At 32.5% G+C, this 15,115-nt stretch overlaps 2 protein-coding genes across 2 annotated transcripts; both read left to right on the top strand.

The window, feature by feature from the left end:
• Positions 1 to 205: 205 nt before the first annotated feature.
• Positions 206 to 5,534, top strand: LOC132059108 (ras-related protein RABC2a-like). Its single transcript, XM_059451605.1, has 6 exons — positions 206 to 440; positions 2,552 to 2,620; positions 2,862 to 2,927; positions 3,123 to 3,244; positions 3,724 to 3,852; positions 4,962 to 5,534. The coding sequence occupies exons 1-6, from the start codon at positions 275 to 277 to the stop codon at positions 5,076 to 5,078; spliced, it is 669 nt and encodes a 222-aa protein (XP_059307588.1). The 5' UTR covers positions 206 to 274; the 3' UTR covers positions 5,079 to 5,534.
• Positions 5,535 to 7,358: 1,824 nt separating this feature from the next.
• On the top strand, positions 7,359 to 12,871 carry LOC132061054 (monocopper oxidase-like protein SKU5). The gene is made up of 8 exons (XM_059453931.1): positions 7,359 to 7,505; positions 8,110 to 8,222; positions 9,538 to 9,824; positions 10,132 to 10,245; positions 10,678 to 11,038; positions 11,488 to 11,856; positions 12,502 to 12,580; positions 12,689 to 12,871. Exons 1-8 carry the CDS (start codon positions 7,359 to 7,361, stop codon positions 12,869 to 12,871), a joined length of 1,653 nt encoding a protein of 550 aa, XP_059309914.1.
• The last annotated feature ends 2,244 nt before the right edge of the window (positions 12,872 to 15,115 follow it).

Below are 15,115 nucleotides of genomic sequence, written 5' to 3'. Positions count from 1 at the left end.
CTCCAAAAACCTCTCTCCACACACTGTTTCATTCTCCTTTTATACTTTCATCAAAATTCCAATTTCTTTTTTTGTTTTAAATTCAAAATTTCAGTATCTACTGTTCTTTTATATTAAAAAAGTTTTATTTGGTTTTCTTCCTTGTTTTCAACAAAACTTTGAAAGTGAGATTTTAGATAAAAAAGAGAGATTTTTCTCTCTCTCTTTTTTTTTTTGGAAGCAGAGCTAAAGAAGTGTTAAGTATGTGCACGTAAAATTATTGTGTTGTTAAGGTATGTTGATGATGGATACGAGGAAGAATAACAACGTTGGATTTAGTAGTAGTTATGATTATTCATTCAAGATTCTGCTTGTTGGAGATTCTGGCGTTGGAAAAAGTAGTCTTCTTCTCAGTTTTATTTCTCATCAGTATCCTCCTCAAGACCTTTCTCCAACTGTTGGTATAAAAATTAAACACCCTTTTATAATCTTTAGGAGTTGATTTTAGTAATAGTTATTATCTCAACGAGTTATTTTCTTTGTTAAAAAAATTTGAAACAAGAAAACTGATAACTTTTACGAGATAATAACTATTAGTCGAGAAATCAGCACCAGTCTTTATTCAATGTGCCTGAGTTTTTTTTCCCACTGTTGGTGTAAAAATTAAACACCCTTTTATAATCTTTATGAATTGATTTTAATAATAGTTATTATCACACAAAGTTACTTTCTTTGTTAAAGAAATTAGAATCAAGAAAATGGATGACTTTTTGAGCAACTATATGAGAAATCAAGCTAGTCTTTATTCATTATGCCTGAGTTTTTTTTCCTACTGTTGGTATAAAAATTAAACACCCTTTATATAATCTTTATGAGTTGATTTCAGTAATATTTATTATCTCAAAAAGTTACTTTCTTTGTTAAAAAAATTGGAAACAAGAAAACGGATGACTTTCTGAGATACCATCTGAGAAATCAAGCTAGTCTTTATTCAATATGCCTGAGTTTTTTTTTCTCACTGTTGGTATAAAAATAAACACCCTTTTATGATTTATTATGATTGAGCTTTTGTGCCACTGATTGTTCTTGTTGATGGGGTTTGTTTGTTTTTGGTTGGTTGTTGTTGTTTTCCTTAAAGTTTTGATCTTTGTTAGATATATGTTGTACTTGTGCTTTATATTTTTTGGATTGTTTGGTTGAGGTCGATTGTACTTGTTTCTGCTATGGTGTTTTTCAGGTTACTAACCTGGGAACTGACATATATTATATGTTACTACTCTTTTTGGTCCCAAATATTATTTGTTTTGGCAGATTTGTTTGGGTTTTAAATATTTGACCTTTTAGAGTAAAGGAGGTATTGTTACCTTCTTTCCAAATATATCCTTACTGCTCCAACTAGTGAAGTGGTAATTAAGTGAAACATTTAATGAGAGATAATTAATGTCTGTTCTTAAGGGGGTGCAACAAAAAAAGAAATTGAACAGGAGTTACCATCTCTGGAAATTGATGTGATTGCTTGTTTATGGGAAAAGAATAAGTATGTATTTGTTGCACTTGCGATGCACTTAATTTCTTTGCCTTTCTATTCTAGGATTATGATGAGTGATGGTATGGACTAGTAAGAGAAGCATTTTTCAGTGGAAAGATGAAGGAGGGTAGTAGGAGAAGCCTATGAAATGGAAATAGTAGAATTTGTGTGAGGTGGAGCTTAAATACATAAATTTAGTGTTTACTGAGAGAATCAATTGCACTAAGTTTAATAGAATCCCCCAAGGTCGGGGTCAGGGAGGAATGTTCTGCTTAGGCAAGTAAAATGTCAAATTAGAATTTGCTCTGTACCTTTGATTCTTTAAACTGGGACTGGATCAAAATTTCATCCATACAAAGGATCAGACAACTTGAAACTCTTTGTGGAATCGTCTAAAGGTTTTAGTGATTTTTATTCCTGAAGAGATTGAAATGAGAATATTAAGTTATTAACCACTGCGTTTTGGTTGCCTAATGCGCTAATAGCTCATATTATGCAATATCTCTAATAAATTCTTTTGTGCTAATTGCAATGCTTTTTTTTTTCCTTCCATATTTGATGTGAGAATGCAAACTTTATCATGATTTTACATGGCACATAATCTCCCCTTTGCACGTTCTTTCTTGTGAAGAAGTTGGAATTTCCTCTGATCTCCTAAACATAGTTTGAATATGCTACATTATATTCCAAGATAGCATTATCTCATCTATACGCCCTCCAAATCAGAGTGTTCTACAATAGTTTTCAGTAACAATAGGAGAATTCTTCTTCAATTACAACAGCTAATGGCTTTTTATTCTGGTTGAAAGAGAGATTATTTTAAGTACATGCTCCTTAGTTGCCTTTGAAGCTAACTGTAATTTTGTTTTCTTTACTTGGCCTTGTGCTTTTGGTATTAGTCATTACAGTAGTGAGACATGAAGAAAGTGAATGGACATATTAAGTTTCCTCATTGAAATGGATAAATGCCTTTCAATTGATTACTTTAATTAGCTAAAGGAATGGAGAAAGCAGATCTCTCACATTTTATTTGAAATGTTAAAGGTGTGGACTTCAAAATCAGGATGCTAACGGTTGGCGGCAAGAGGTTGAAATTAACAATTTGGGATACAGGTAATAAAACAGAATTTTGATTTCATGCTACCTTGTTTGGATAGCTAAATCACCTTGTGAAAGTAAAATAAAATAAGATCTTTTCAGTAAAAGCAGTATTGGAAGGCACATTCTTCCTAAATTTGCACCGACATTAATACCATGTTACTCAACTTATACTTCGTAAAAGCCTTTTGTTTCCCCATCTCCTCTTTTATGCAATTTCAAGTAAGGGTTTTGAGTGTCTGTTATCTCTCTGCAGCTGGACAAGAGAGGTTTGGGGCATTAACAAGCTCTTATTATAGAGGGGCTCACGGAATAATACTAGGTAATATAATCTATCAGGCTTATCGGAGCTCTTTCTAAAATTGTTCTTTCAGTGACTATATGTAAATACCTTCAAGTTGATCAGGTACTTCCCAATTATTTTTGTCGTCTGTAAGGAACAGAATTGCAATAGAAATTGCGAAGGTGCTAGTTTCTTGCTATTAAGATGACTAATATTGATTTTTTTCAATCTTAGTGTACGATGTAACAAGGCGAGAGACCTTTATGAACTTATCAGAAACATGGGCGAAGGATATAAAGTCTTACTCCACGAATCCCGAGTGTATCAAGATGCTAGTTGGGAACAAAGTTGATAGGGTGAGTGTGGCTCATCCTTTTACTTTTTATATCATAATGAAGGCAAATGTTAGTTAATCCATTCATTTTGTTTGAATTTACCTTGGATGAGGAGCAAGATGTGAAAATTGGTGGTTGATTTGTATTTGAAAAAAGTCGTATTTATGACTTGGCAAAGAGTTACTAAAAGAGTGAAATCCTGCATATCTCCAATATTCATCCGGAAGGATTTGATGATTATTTTCAAGTCACTGTCCGTGAACCTAATCTACTCATTCACTTAGATAAATCTGTCAATTTTTTTTTTTTTTAAGTTGGAAGCATTTCCCTCTTTGCTTTTGACAGCCAGAAATATTGCGAAAGCCACTTTGATCTTCTAATAATTTCTGTCCATCAATCATGCTCATCAAATATTCTCATCTAAAAATTATGTGGAAAATACGAAACTCAAGCTCAATTACAATGAATATGTTTGTGTTACTGACATAGGCTACTTCCAGGATAGTGAAAGGGCGGTAACTAGAGAAGAAGGCCTGGCATTTGCGAAGGAGCACAATTGTTTATTTCTAGAATGTAGTGCCAGGACAAGAGAAAATGTGCAGCTGTGTTTTAAAGATCTCACACTGAAGGTACTTTCTGAAAGCTCTTTCTCCTATATGGTTTAAGATATAGTTGGTCGTAGTTTCTTGTGGCCATGTGTATAGACGTTTGGTTTGCTAATTAGACATACACAGGTAAGAGGTAAACAACAAGGGGCTAACAAAAATGGTTAATATCTTCTTAGAAAACCATATCTCTTGTGGATAATTTATCCCTCATTTGGCGGCTACCCTTAAAAGTTGGTTGCAATAGATTGCTTAACAACTGCAGCTAGATACCTACTCTAATATGGATCTATATACTCCTTTCTTATTTTGCAATAAATGCATACTATCAATGATCTCTCGATATAGTAAATAAATGGAAAATCAAACCATCCTGTGTTGGATGGGGTAAAAGCTTTCTACCCGATGCCTGTTGATTATTTGTTGAACAAATTTGCTGAAATTAACCAGGGTGTCATACACATTGAGATTGTCAAGTCTCATTGAAGTTTGATGTCAACTGTCTTGAATCATGAACTGTGTTTGGATATCAAACTAAAATCTTCTCGGGAGAAGAAAAAGAACCCGAAGATACGATTCACCAAAATTAACACAGATGTTCTCTAAAAACATCTTACCTAAAGGTACTCCAAATACACAGTTTTCTCAAAATTTCATTCCAAAACAAAACCTAGTTTCCGAAGGAGTAACCACAGCCGTATCCCAGCTTTGTGTGGGCCATACATATTTTTATTTGTCATGCATCTCTTTACTGGGTTGATTTCTCAGATGATACTCAACTAATAGTTATTTTCTCAGAAAGTCACTTTCTTTGTTGACGGAATTTGGAATCACGAAGAAAGGTGACTTTCTGAGATGATAACTACTAGTTGAGTGACCATATGAGAAATCAACTTTCTCTTTACCTGATCAAAAGACACGAAATAAAAAGAATCTGTCATGCATCTCAAAGTATAGTATACATGGATTTGGTCCTGAATCCAGCCAGGGAAGTCCTTTCTGTATTTCCATATTGCATTTTTCATTATTAAAACGCACAAGTTTCTTCAACTCCGCGAGCTAGTTCTTGCAGCTTGATTCTGTACACTTGTGCTGCAGAAGATGTTTGCTAACTGCTCAAATTTTGCGTACAGATACTGGATGTACCAAGTCTAGTGGAGAAAGGTTCTACAGTAGTGAAAAACCAAATCTTGAAACAGAAGGAAGTTCGCAAATCTCAACATAGTGGAAACTGTTGTTGTCCCAATTGAAATGCTTGCTATACTAAACTGCAGTTCAGAGGAATATCTCATAAACGGGGCGATGATCGTTAAAAGGATGTGCAGTCATACAACAAGTTCATCATACGATCTAGTGATGGCGCTGTTCTTTTTTGCTGGCCATAGCTACTAGATTTTCTTCTTGTATGTAAATGTAAAGTTTTTTTTTTTTTTTTTTTTTTTTTGTTAATTTGTTAAATCTTTCAAGAAGGGTGTAGCAATAGCGCCGGTTATATCTCAGGGTGAGATGTAACAGGCCTGTACTAAAACAATCCTTTGCCTTGTAGAATGTTGTTCAACAAAAAAATGTACAAGATCAGTGCTTACAATCTTTACAAGATTGGTAGTAATGGCGTCTATATCTCGTCTCGCGGAGAGATGTAAAATTTTTGTACCAAAACATTTTTGAGCTTATACGAAGTTGTTCAAGGAAAATCCTTTCTTGCATCCTAGTTATGTCTGATCTGTACCCATTGATTTTCGTGTTCTTGCAAGGGAAATTTTGCTTCTCATATCCAGCTTCCCGCGCATGTATTTACTTGAACGTATAATTTAATTTGCTTGATTATATTTTGGATCATAAGCTTAAGTAATTGTTGTCAACTATCAAAAGAGATACATAATTAATTTAACTCGATTATGAGGATCAAAAGCACTAACTTTTGGGGGTAACTTGGAGGCGTATTTTTCTTTAATTTAAAGGGGCAGAGTGTCACTGGGAATCTTGGAGATATTTGTAAACGAGTTCGGTAGATTAAATTAAACAAAACTAGTAATAAGAGAACATTTCACGATCACTTACATTTCAAAGTAAAAGAATCTTAGGTGTCTACTTTGATTAATGCCTTCTTATAATACAATGACAGTATCTTTATGTTACAGATTTTGAGAGTTACACCTTTCTTTTTGACGCTCAAAATCATAGATCTTAAATGTACAAAAATAACAAATCATGACAACATATGTATAAAACATTACGCACCCAACGCTAAAACTTTAGGCAGGCAAATAACTAAACCTCACTGGCGACATTTTTTTAGTCATACATCATTTAACTTGAGCAATTTCGTAGCAGAACGTCACAAAAGTTATCCATTACCAATTTAACGAAACTTATGGACGGACCAAAAGGACGTAGAAGATTAACCACGCTATTTACTACTCTTATTTTATTTATTTTAAATTTGACAGGATTTCGTTGCGATGGAGACAATGGGGTTTTGAGACTTAAAAGTTATATTACAACGTGCAAGAAAATCAATTAATTGAATTGTTCGAGCTTGCTGTTAGCTCTTAGAGTTTGTACTCGAGGAGCTAACAATAAGCTCGAACAACTCAACTTCAGTTCAAGGTGTGAGAGGTTCCACACAAGATGCGAGATTTTGAACAAAGAAGAAAAACATTATTAGCGACTTTCAAATGCATCATCTTTTATTATAACAAAACAAACAATATAATGTTCATTCAGAAAATCATCACTAACGTTGCTATGCGATTCATTTTTGTGTTTCATTGAAGAGAAATACTTTGAATAATTTTCCATGCTAATTCATACAAATAGGTATATTTGATAATAAAATAATTTTAGCAGTATATTTTCGTTATATTTTATCTGTCTTATTTGTGATTTTTCTAAGATGATTTAGTGGTGTAAAAACTATTTTACACTGTTAATATAGAAGTTAAATTTTACACTGTTAATATAGAAGTTAAACTCATAATAAAGAGTTTAGTATAGTAAATCTCCAATGTTGCCAAAGAATTCTGCGACAAATTTGTCGGGGTTACTACAGTTACGTGGAAGAGACGATTACGAGAAAAGAGAATTACAATGATGAATCTTGGATGATATAATAACATTCATAATCTACTAGCTTGTCTTCTTTTTAATTTACTTTACTAAATAATCCATCATCGTAAGTATCGTTAATGGCCATCTTAAAAGAAATATATAATATTCAATTTCACAAAAGTTAATATCCTGTCGATAACAAATAAGCAAACCTTATTTAAGGCTCTCTAATTAGCAGGCTAGCTCCAGCAAATATACAGTTGTATTGTGCTTAGACAAAAACAATTCTCTGAAAGGGAAACCTATAAGAACTTTTCATCTTTTGTCTATTTAATTTCCCCTGATAATTTTTCTTCTTAACTCCTTTTCTCAGAATAAACGTTTCTAAAACCTAGCTATATATTAAAACCCCTCCTTGTATCTCTAGCTTCATTAATCATCATTATAGTGAGATTAATAAGTTATTAAGGAGAGAATCAATGAGGGGATTACCAATATGGTTAGTTCTCTCCTTGATTAATTTACTCTCTTTTTCTTCCATGCAAGTTATTAATGGAGCAGAAATTTTTCTTGAGTGGCATGTTGATGAAGACAACAGCATCAAACCAATATCTGTGGATCAACCAGTATGGTTTCATAACTCTTCAAATTTTTTTCTTCTTTATTACTTAAGAGTGGTTTTCTATGTTAGTGAACACACATACTTCCATTGGAAATCTCATACTTCCAACATCGTTCGATGAGAACATCCGTCGGAAATTATTTCAGTTGATAGCATGAATTCATTGTTGTTATGCTCGATCAAATTTCAAAAATGTTCAAATTATTCAAAAACATGTAAGTTTAGGATTCACTTGGTATATACGGGGGCGTATGATAACTTACCAACCTTCCGGGAAAATTATTATAAAACATATATATTATCAAATATTATCTTTTATACAATTATGAACACCCTTAAAACACTTTTAATGAAATTCCTGATTTCGTCAAGGGAAAATTACTAATTTACGTCCGGTATCAAACTCATCACCCCCTTGTTTCGGGATGTGATAGAAGTAGGTGTTTAGGCTCGAATTATGTGTAATATACACAAAAAGAAAATGCATAAACATAATTACATATTTACATTCACACTGAACTCATTAACTTTAATTTATATGCTGAATTCGCCTCTGAGTGAGCAATGTTTTAAAGGTTCTATTTTTAATCTTCATATGTTGTTTTCAGGTGATAACTATCAATGGTAAGTTTCCTGGACCGCTACTGAATGCGACCACCAATGATAATATTCATGTCAATGTGTTCAACGATATGGATAAATATCCTGTTCTCATTACATGGTAATTTTTTCTTCTTTACGTATTACTATCCCATTGTATTGAATTCATTTTCTGTTTACGTTATCGCTAATTAAATAGACACTTCTTCTTAATTATTCTCTGCATTTATTGTTTCATCACCATGAACTTTGGGTCGCTTATACTTGTCTTTTGATGTCTAGTTGCATTTAACACTAACACTTTATCTTATTTTCCTAGGATTTAAGTTGTATATATACTGATATAAGTTTTATTAATGAGTACTAGTAGTGGAGTGGACTTTACAAATTTAGGAAAAAAGTCAATAGACAATGGCATGATTTGTATTTCATTACAAATAGTACTTATCATTTCTATTATACGTTTTTTTCATAGGAGATTATAAAAAATAACAGGGAATTAAAACTTTGTAGGGGTGTTTTGTTATATTCAAATTGTAATTGGAATTAGGAAGATGAAGAGAATATTCTTGCTAGATTTTGACTCTGTCAATTAGGATGTATTGGTTTAAACGTCTTCTTGTATTTAGACATGAAGAAAAGACATCAACTCTAGGAAAAACTATAACGCAATAACAACATCAATACCTTGCCAGGGACGGCACTTATTTTTTACGTACAATCCTAAGTTCTCGTTGTCCCTTTTTTTTTTTTTTTGTTAAATCAATTAATGCCACACTAACCTTATTTCGTTTTCGCCGTTTAAAAAACCAAAGTGAAGGTTATCATTGGTTAAGATGTAGTTAAAGTATATCCGATGTTACGCTGAAGATAATAAAAAGAATTTAAGTTATATTTGCTAATAATATATAGATTTTTTATCCTATCAATGTAGATTAACATGTATAGTAGGGTTGTTATTGTTTTTTTACCAGGTTAACAATTAATAATATTCTACTGTCGATATTTACTTGTACTACCTGAAAGTGTCATGCATGATTGTGTACTAAAAAAAATTACACCATCATTAGTGTGTATAATATAAACTCTAAAACATTTATTGACTTAAACTTATAGCATGCACTAAAAATGTAGTTTGACATATTTTTGCAGGTTACTTAACATTTGTTAAGAATTACTAATGAATAATGAATGCTTATTAAATAGAATTACATACGACCGAAGTTCGATCAGGCAATATGGTCGAAATTCAGTCAAAACTCTAGCCATATGTGTCTGAACTTAAGACACAAATTTGAAGTTATTCCAATGTAGATAGACTTGTAAAAATTTTACGCACGGTAAATACAGCTGAAATGATGATCCCAAAAAGTATATAGGCACTTCGGCCAGTTTTCTTTTTGAAAAATTAACCATGATGATAATGGACCAATTAGGAATGGGATCCAACAAAGGCACAACTCGTGGCAAGATGGAGTTTCAGGAACCAACTGTGCAATCCAGCCCAATACTAATTGGACTTATGAGTTTCATTTAAAAGACCAAATTGGAAGCTTCTTCTATTTCCCATCCATAAATTACGAAAAGGCCGGTGGAGCATTCGGCCCAATTCGAGTTGATAGTCGGGTCGTGGTCCAAACCCCATTTGCAGATCCAGATGGTGATTTTGATCTTCTCATTGGTGATTGGTATGAAGATAGCTACAAGGTAAATAATCTTATTTGTAAGATCTGTGTATACTCTATCCTCCTCAGACCCCATCTGGGTTTGTTGTTGTTTTAGTTATCTCTTCAACAATTAAAATTAATAAAAGTAATATTATTTAAAATTCACGTTTCATCTTTCTTCCCAAAAGTTATACTTTTCCCATTTAGTTTTTAAGATTTCTTTAATTAAATTATTTAAACTTTCTCTACCCCTACAAGGTTTGTGACCACCCCACCCTCCTAGATCACATTTGTGAAATCACACTGAGTATGCTGTTGTTGAAATTATTTTGGACTTGTGAAAAAATGAATAGGTTATTGGAGACAAATTGGCACATGAGGGATACAATAAAACTCCAAACATGATGCTTATGAATGGGAAAGGCTCATATTTGGACCCAAAAGCAAAAACCAATATATCCTTTACAGTAAATCAAGGTAATAAGCCCTCTCTCTCTCTCTCTCTTTCATTTATGCAAATATCCCTTTTTTAGATCTCTATTTAGATTATGTCAGTATTTTTAAAAGTTGTGTAAATATAAGAAAACATTAGACTTTTTAAAAAATTTAGACCATGACCTAATGTGTTTTCACAATATTTTCAGTTTGCTCATAAGGAATCCTTAGACCATAGTCCAAAAGGTCTATAAGTTGCAAACCAAACCAAAGAACAGGTCATTTAGTGACGAAGATATCTGCTCTCTCTCTCTCTCTCTCACGCTCACAAAAAAAATTTAACAAGGGAGCACAATAATGTCTAACTGAAACTTGCAGTATTGTGATATGGCAATTTGAATTGCGATCATTCACACACAATTATTTCGTGCAAAAGAATATATAAATATTGACAAGCTTCTAATTGAATTTCAGGAAAGACGTATAGATTGAGGATTTCAAACGTGGGAAGTGAATGGAGTTTCAATTTTCGAATCCAAAACCATAGCATGCTATTGGTCGAGACCGAAGGCTCGTACACCAATCAAATTTGGTTAAGTTCTCTCGACGTCCACGTGGGCCAATCATATTCTGTTCTAGTCACAGCTGATCAAGATGCTGCTGACTATTACATAGTTGCAACTGCAAAAATGGCTAATTCAACTCAGCTCAAAACTCTTGAGGTTGTTGGTGTGTTGCACTATGAGAACTCTACCAAACCTGTTGATGGGCCTATTCCAAATGGGCCTGAACCATTTGATGTGGAATTCTCCATCAATCAAGCTAGATCCATCAGGTAGGCCCATCTAGTTTCAACATCTAATTGGATAAAAATTGTAAGGATTAGCCACTTTTCATTTCAGTTTTAAGAAAATAGCCAGTGTTTGAACATTCGTCGAAAGTAAACAAGTGAAAAATCCAGGATATTGTCATGATTTTTAAAATGTATGACACTGTCATCGATTTTGAACTTAAAAAAAAAAGTTAAAACTCCATGATAGTATCCTGGATTTCGTCCGGGATATAGCGATGGTGTTTCACCTTCTTAAGTTCGACATCAGTTGACTATTTTTCCAGTGACTTTTGATTATATAACTATTTATCAATTATAAATCCTGAAATGACTAATTTTGAATATTTCCCTCCATTTGGAAGTTGAATTTCTTTTTCTTTTGGGCAAGCAAGAAAAAAAAATCCCATTTACATGATACGTTCAAGTTTAATTGTAAAAATTGATTCTTGCAGGTGGAATTTGACAACAGGAGCAGCAAGGCCTAATCCGCAAGGGTCCTTTAATGTATCAAATGTGACATTGTCACAAACATTTGTTCTCGAAAATTCAGTGAACTATGAGAATGGCACGATAAATTATGCCATTAACAATGTCTCTTATGCCACACCACAAACACCATTAAAACTGGCGGATTATTACCTCAATGGCTCCGGAGTTTACGATATCGATAAATTTCCGACGAACAGTAGCCTACCGGCGACTGTTTATGGAACATTTGTTGTGTCTGGAGAACATAGAGGGTGGCTAGAAATTGTGTTTAAGAATGAGTTACAAGTCATGGATTCTTGGCATTTGGATGGATTTGGCTTCTTTGTTGTCGGGTAAGTATAAAAATGGTTCATTCTCTTGGGTTCAGTATTCATTTTGGGGTTCGACTAATTTAGATTGGTATTACTCCCTATCAAAGGCGACTCCATTCTCATGACTCAAACCCGAGATCTAGTTAAAGATGGAGGCGTATTTATTAACCCACCATAGCCTTTCGTAGTGAATTTTTTTTTTTTACTATAACAGTAAAGTCACAAAACTATCTTTTGTCATATTAAAGTAATTAATTTATCACTTTAACACTAAAGTCAGAATAATATATTTTTTGTAGCATTAAAGTTATGTAACTTTAACCATTATAATAACAATGTCAACTTCACGGGTAGGTTTTGTCATTATAGTAGATAAAGCTTGGCGACTTTGCTATTATAGTTGCAATTAGTTTAATGGAAAAAATAGTTTGTGACTTTATTGTTAAAGTAGATATAGCTGAGTAATTTCTTGTCCTTGGTGGTAACATTTTGTTACTTTAATATGACAAAAAATTTGTTTTGTTAATTCATTATTATAATTCATAGAGTTCGGTGATCATATGTCAAATTAATCCTGAAAAACATATGTGAGCTAAGATTTATTTAAATGTTTTGTTGTCATTTGACATCTTTCCATATTTTGGGCCTCCTTTTGTTGAAATCTGTGTACGGTTTTGGAAATTGGACTCCTAAATCGCGATATACGTATAATCTTTATGATCCTGTTGTTCGTTCTACTGTTCAGGTAATTTCACTGACTTTTTCTTTTTCTTTCAATAAATCTATATCAAATCCCTATCACTTTATACTATTGTAACATTTTGTAAAATTAATTAATTATGTTCATATATAGGTGTACCCAAAAGGATGGACAGCAGTATATGTATATCTGGACAATCCAGGAATGTGGAATTTAAGGTCACAAAATTTGAAACATTGGTTCTTAGGACAAGAGCTTTACATCAGAGTTTATGACTCTGATCCAAATCCAGCCAAAGAACACCTTCCCCCTAAAAATCTACTCTATTGTGGTTAGTTCCAACGTTAATTTATTTACTCAAATAAATTTATCTATGTTCTTTTTAATCCTTTGAAGAAAGAGAAAAATAGTTTTTTGGGATGGAAAATATGATGTCATTTTATTTGATTTTTGGAAATTATAGGAAGCGTGCAACCGCCTCCCCCAGCACCACCACCAAGTCCAACGACTGGCCTCCAAAACTATCGGGCCTCCAAATGGCCTCCAAGATACCTCGACTCCTCCGATACCAACTTCTACAGCTACTACTACAAAAAAGCAATGGTAGTGTATTTATTTATTGAAATATTTACAATCTTTTTAATTACTATTCTATTTTAATTTGTCGCATTTATTTTTCCATTATTTAATTTGTGTTGGCTTTTACCTATGTTGGCAGGTTATATATTATTGTGGCTATCTTTGTGAGTTTGATCATATGAGGTGGGAGCTCAAGTAGTGGTGGTGCTTATTGACATGCAAATCAGTTTCTTATCGTCTTCGTTCTTTCTTATTTTATGTTTTGTTTTGCCTTTTATTATCCTTATTATTATATACTTTATATAGTTAGATGTTATGTATTGTTATACCTTAGAATTGGGGTTTAAAAACCATTAGGATTTATTGGTTGAGCAACTACTACAATATTAATCAAGATTTCTTTTATACACAATTCACATACATATGTCAAATCGATTATAGTTTCTTTGTTAGGTTACCAAAAACTGCTTCTTATATTGAGTCAACACACAAACGTGTTATGTTACTCTGATGTTTTAAGAATAATTTTAAAGTTAAAATGGAAAAGCTCACCCTCTAGAATTCCTATTTTCATAATTAGTTAAATGATCACTAAACTATTGAAAATTAGGTGGCTTTTCATTTTCTTGTATAAAAAATCACTTATTTTTGCAATGTCACCAGAAGATCATTCAAGCCGAGAAGGCATATATCCATTTACTTTTTAACAGCATATATAGCACCTGATTTTTAAACCAATAAATAGAAAATAAAGAACGATAGGTCTCTTTGTATATTATCAGAAATTTCGTTGGGGTTATAGATCCATATAGAATGCTCAGGAATGGAGATTATTATCCACTGAGATATGAGTTGTAATTAAATTAAGCAAGCATTATTCTTAATTGTATTCGGCTCAAGACACCACAAGATCAGAGATTAAATTAACATATTATTTTTCTTCGAAGGAAAAAAAGAAGGAGCTCGGACACTAACCTAACACACACTAGAAACACACATGCACCTGCAAATTAAGTCAGAGAAGAAATTTATTTGCACTCGATATTTATACCAAACCAATAAATATGAAGTAAATGCTCTGCATAAAACTTTTAGCACTTAATCACATATATTCTTACTTTTAAACTACTATATTTAATTTGATGTAACTATTAGTACGAATAAGTACTTCCTACTGGTATAGCTAACTACACATACAAACACATTAGCCACAACTCATCATGGTAAGACATTTAGACAATATAATAAGTCATGACTAATTGACCAGAACTTAGTTTAGGACTTGGTTGTCACTTGTCACCTTATAAATTTTTCCGTAAGAAAAGATGAATACAGTACTATTTTCTACTCGTAACTGATATCTCATGTGCAATACAAACGTGGTCACACATACAAGACTCTGCATACTTCATTGCAGATCTAACTCATTTGACACTCTTTATCGAACTTGCATATCTTATTATTATTATTATTATTATTATTATTATTTATTTATTTATTTTAAAAAAAGAGCCAGTAAAGCTACGTGACAATTGATTTTATTAGTCTCAACCTTTGTAGGTGACAGGCAGATTATCAGTTATATACTACATATGAAAATTTACTCTATATGAATCTTGCACTACTAGAAATTCATCAAATTAAGACGATATGAAAATAAATAAAGGAGTATTTTTTTTATAAAAAAAAATAATTAATATTTCCAATCAAAAATTCGTTAGAAATCTTGGCGCCAAATACTGTATAATAGCAAGTCCGGTCTCAAATCCCCGATTTCCGACGTGAATGTTCGTCGGAAAATATAGCGAATTTCTAGTAGTGTTGATAAATTTAGATGCTATTGATTATTAATATAGGAGAATTGTCAAGAAATATTGTAATAGTTGGAGGAAAAAAAAAAACAGATTTAGTAAATTAAAAAAGGGAAAATTTAGTTATGTCCACATCTAAGCCAATTTAGTTATCTCCTCATCTTGAATAACAATGGTCACTGTCCTACCT

This window comes from Lycium ferocissimum, chromosome 6 (genome assembly GCF_029784015.1).
Source record: "Lycium ferocissimum isolate CSIRO_LF1 chromosome 6, AGI_CSIRO_Lferr_CH_V1, whole genome shotgun sequence".
Lineage (NCBI taxonomy): Eukaryota > Viridiplantae > Streptophyta > Magnoliopsida > Solanales > Solanaceae > Lycium > Lycium ferocissimum.
The sequence above is the reverse complement of the archived record's forward strand: the minus strand, read 5'-3'. Positions and strand labels throughout refer to the sequence as shown.

Excerpts from the sequence above, each read along its gene's own strand:
- LOC132059108 (XM_059451605.1), top strand. The coding sequence starts at position 275 with ATGTTGATGATGGATACGAGGAAGAATAACAACGTTGGATTTAGTAGT. Across the intron at positions 441-2,551 it reads AGACCTTTCTCCAACTGTTG|GTGTGGACTTCAAAATCAGG; the intron begins GTATAAAAATTA and ends GAAATGTTAAAG. Across the intron at positions 3,245-3,723 it reads TTGGGAACAAAGTTGATAGG|GATAGTGAAAGGGCGGTAAC; the intron begins GTGAGTGTGGCT and ends GGCTACTTCCAG.
- LOC132061054 (XM_059453931.1), top strand. The coding sequence starts at position 7,359 with ATGAGGGGATTACCAATATGGTTAGTTCTCTCCTTGATTAATTTACTC. Across the intron at positions 10,246-10,677 it reads ATCCTTTACAGTAAATCAAG|GAAAGACGTATAGATTGAGG; the intron begins GTAATAAGCCCT and ends ATTGAATTTCAG. Across the intron at positions 11,039-11,487 it reads AATCAAGCTAGATCCATCAG|GTGGAATTTGACAACAGGAG; the intron begins GTAGGCCCATCT and ends TGATTCTTGCAG.